General features: G+C 27.3%; 1 protein-coding gene across 2 annotated transcripts in view; it reads right to left on the bottom strand.

The window, feature by feature from the left end:
• Positions 1-2652: 2652 nt before the first annotated feature.
• Positions 2653-3415, bottom strand: part of LOC18044316 (protein DETOXIFICATION 24) — a 7246-nt gene continuing 6483 nt past the window's right edge. For both annotated transcript variants that reach the window (XM_024185352.1, XM_006437236.2), the window contains 2 exons: positions 3105-3191; positions 2653-2946 (listed from right to left, as the gene is read on the bottom strand). In XM_024185352.1, coding sequence (XP_024041120.1) covers positions 2875-2946; positions 3105-3191 — 159 coding nt within the window. In that variant the 3' untranslated portion in view covers positions 2653-2874. The remainder of the gene's footprint in view (positions 2947-3104; positions 3192-3415) is intronic.

Genomic DNA, 3415 nt, shown 5'->3' with positions numbered 1-3415 from the left:
AAGATGTATTATCCACTAAATAAATTGAAATTATAATCAAAATTAAAATGAGTATTGGAATGCTGCTCAGTAAGAGGAACCAGATATATATACATATAATTGATCGATGGCATACTGATCGTTAATCAGCTCTCTCCTGTAATATGTATATTAATTTCCATTTATTTTTACAAATTAATCAAGTAGAACTTTAATATATCCAGCTATACGTGCTAGCTCGTCGGATTAATTAAAATCATCGCACATGTTGAATGAGATACCCAGCACATTAATCATAGGAATTAAAGAGCAAAATTAGAGCTACAAGTGCAAACTAGTTAATGTTAAGATATGCTCAAATATTTGTATGACCAAAACCGAAATATTGTTTGTCTCTCGTATATTTAACTGGCAATACGCAGCCAAACTTGAGCTACGATCAAGTATTAATTTTATTGCAGACATATATATTTATTTGCGACGCAAGCAATGTTGTATATGACGCCAATTTTTCAATAAGTTGCTGATTAATTAGCTAGTGGGGATGGAAAATTTATTATTTGCTATTTTACCATGCATGGGTTTGCTACTATATATTGAGTAGCGACAGTATTGTTCACTGTAAGGTGAGAATTATATCATTGACTACATCATCTATGTATGTGTGTGTGTGTGTGTATAGATAGATAGATAGATATATAGTGGTTTCCTAATTATGAATCCTTAACTTTAATAAAGTCAAGGATTAATTAAAAGACAAAAAAAATGTAAATTTCAATATATTACAAGATAAAATACAGTGCATTGGAGTTTGTATTTATTTTATCTTTTAACTTATCCCTGACTTTATTAAAGTCACATATTTCTAATTGGAAAACTAATATATATATTCAATGTGTGAATTTTAATCCCAAAGCCAATTTATACTTCAAGTTACTACTTTAAAATCCAGATATAGTCGTGTCCAACTTTTTAATCAAATGTAGTAGGGGTGTTCGCGGATCAAATTTTACGGATTAGACATCAATCCATATCCGATCCACGATCTTACGGATTATAAATTTTCAATCCTATCCAATCTATAGATTGGTGAAATTTAATCCAAATCCAATCCATACATTTGCGGATTGGATGCGGATTTGACCAAATTCATATCCAATCTACCATTTTACGGATTGGTTTGCGGATCGAAAAATTTTAATTCTGTTCAATCCACGAATTAACTAAATAAAAAAATTAATATAAAAATAATTTTACAATCGATCAAATTTAAAATTAAATAAGATTTAAATAAATAAATTGTTTAAATAAAGCTAGAAAATACATTTAAAGTTTCAAAATATAACACACCAAAACGAAAAAAATCTTATTCGTTTAGATCAGTACATGGAAATTAACTATTTAGGAAGCTATATTTATTTATTTAATTATTTTATATTTTTTATTATTATCAGATAAGATATAATATAGTGTTAATGTAACTATATTTTAATGTATTTATTTACTAGTAAGTACTAATGTCATATTTACAAGTTTTATTTTTTAATTAAATAAATATTTTTTATTATTTTACAGATTCACGAATTTTTGCGGATTTACAGAAGTAAATCCATATCCAATCCACCGATTGTGGATTATCAAATTTTCAATTCAATCCAATCCACCAATCCACATATCAGATTTCTACATATCAGACGAATTGAGCAGATCGAATTGGATTCTGAACACCCCTAAAATGTAGTCTCTAAAATTTATAACCGAAATTGAGAATAATAGCAAACTAATAAGTACTCTTTGTTGTCTTTAAGTTTAAGTTAGCGTTTACTTCTCGGATTAGATTGGAAATTCTGAGGAGTGAGAATCCTAAGATTGGAAGTATAAAGTGGGAGTGGGAATATGTTGTTTATTTATACTGAAATTAGAGTGTGAAATATGAATTAGAATCTCATTATTTATTCAATTTGTCTTAGGTTAGGAGTGAATTGTTTCAAATTACAGTTTTACTCATATTTAAAGAATTGGTTTGTAATTACAAAGTGAATAAAAAATATATTTGTAAAATAAATTATTTATTTTATTATTAATTTTAATTATATAAATTGATTATTATTGTAATATTCTTAATTATTTAAATCACAATTTTTTATTAATTTTAATTTTAATTATGTAAGTTACAAATTCCTGGTAAGAGCAATACATGAAACACTATTATTAATAATATAGTACAAAATTAATATTTTCTTAGAATAACTATTTATTACTATTAATTATTACCATTAAATAAATATAATACTATTAAAATTAAATAAATGTAAAGTAATATTATTAGTTCTCCACGAATATAATATTATTATTTGAAAATAATTTTAACTTAGATTAAATAAATTATTATTTTTCACTAAATATAATAATATTATATTCAAATAAGTTTAATATTATTATTTTTAAGTAATTGTGACATTACTTTATTTTAATAAATATAATTATATTATATTTAATAAAGAAAGGCTAAAAAAAAAAAAGAGGTGGGAGGAAGAATCCTACTGCACACTCTAAAAATGAGTGGAATTTGAGACACCCACTCCCCTTCTTAAATAAACAAGTAAATAGTGGAGTGGGAGAAATCCACACTTCCCCACCCACTCCGGTAAATAAACACAATATTAAATGTACTTCTTGTGAAGATGCAACTTCTTGAATTAATTAACCTCAGAATATTAGATTGCATTTGCGCAGGCTCATTATCAAGCTCTTCTTGCCAACAGACAAAAAGAAAGAAATTTGATCTGAAGTTGTTATTGTTGTTAACGTTAATCGGTTTATTGGCAGAGAAAATACATGCATGATTGAGATTATCAGGATCTTCAAGCAATATTGGACCTTAACTTGTTGAGTTTAATTGCCGTTGGATTCTTCTTCAGAAGGCTTCAAGAGCCACTTATTGAGTCGTTCTGATGCTTTCTTCACCTAGAGAGAGGAAATAGTGTTGTCATCAAATGTATGATTCAAGTCTACAAATTAAATATGACACTTCTTTTTTGAAAAGTTTAGAGAGATTGAGCATTAATGAGGCATGCAATTGATGATGATGTGTACATATTGGTGAATTTATTTTAATTACTTACCTCATTGTCCCAATCGGTTTTCCAGGTGACATACCCCAGCACGAGTGATTGCATTACTACCCCAAGCAGCATTCCAGTCCAAATACCCTGTGCAAATTAAAAGAATAATCAGATCTTGTTTCTGAAGATGAACTACAATCGAATTTTTTTTAAAGTTACTGTTCATGATGTGCAATATCAAACCATTCATTCAAATAATCATCATGGATTTTTATGAAAAAAATTTAAACTTAAATGTATGTTTCTAATTAAAACAAATCCGGTTCAATTTCAGTGCACTCGGGATTCGACCCCTTGACCATAGTATTGAT

This window comes from Citrus clementina, unplaced genomic scaffold (genome assembly GCF_000493195.1).
Source record: "Citrus clementina cultivar Clemenules unplaced genomic scaffold, Citrus_clementina_v1.0 scaffold_4, whole genome shotgun sequence".
Classification (NCBI taxonomy): domain Eukaryota; kingdom Viridiplantae; phylum Streptophyta; class Magnoliopsida; order Sapindales; family Rutaceae; genus Citrus; species Citrus x clementina.
Note: the sequence above shows the minus strand (reverse complement) of the source record. Positions and strands in the feature narration are given on the sequence as shown.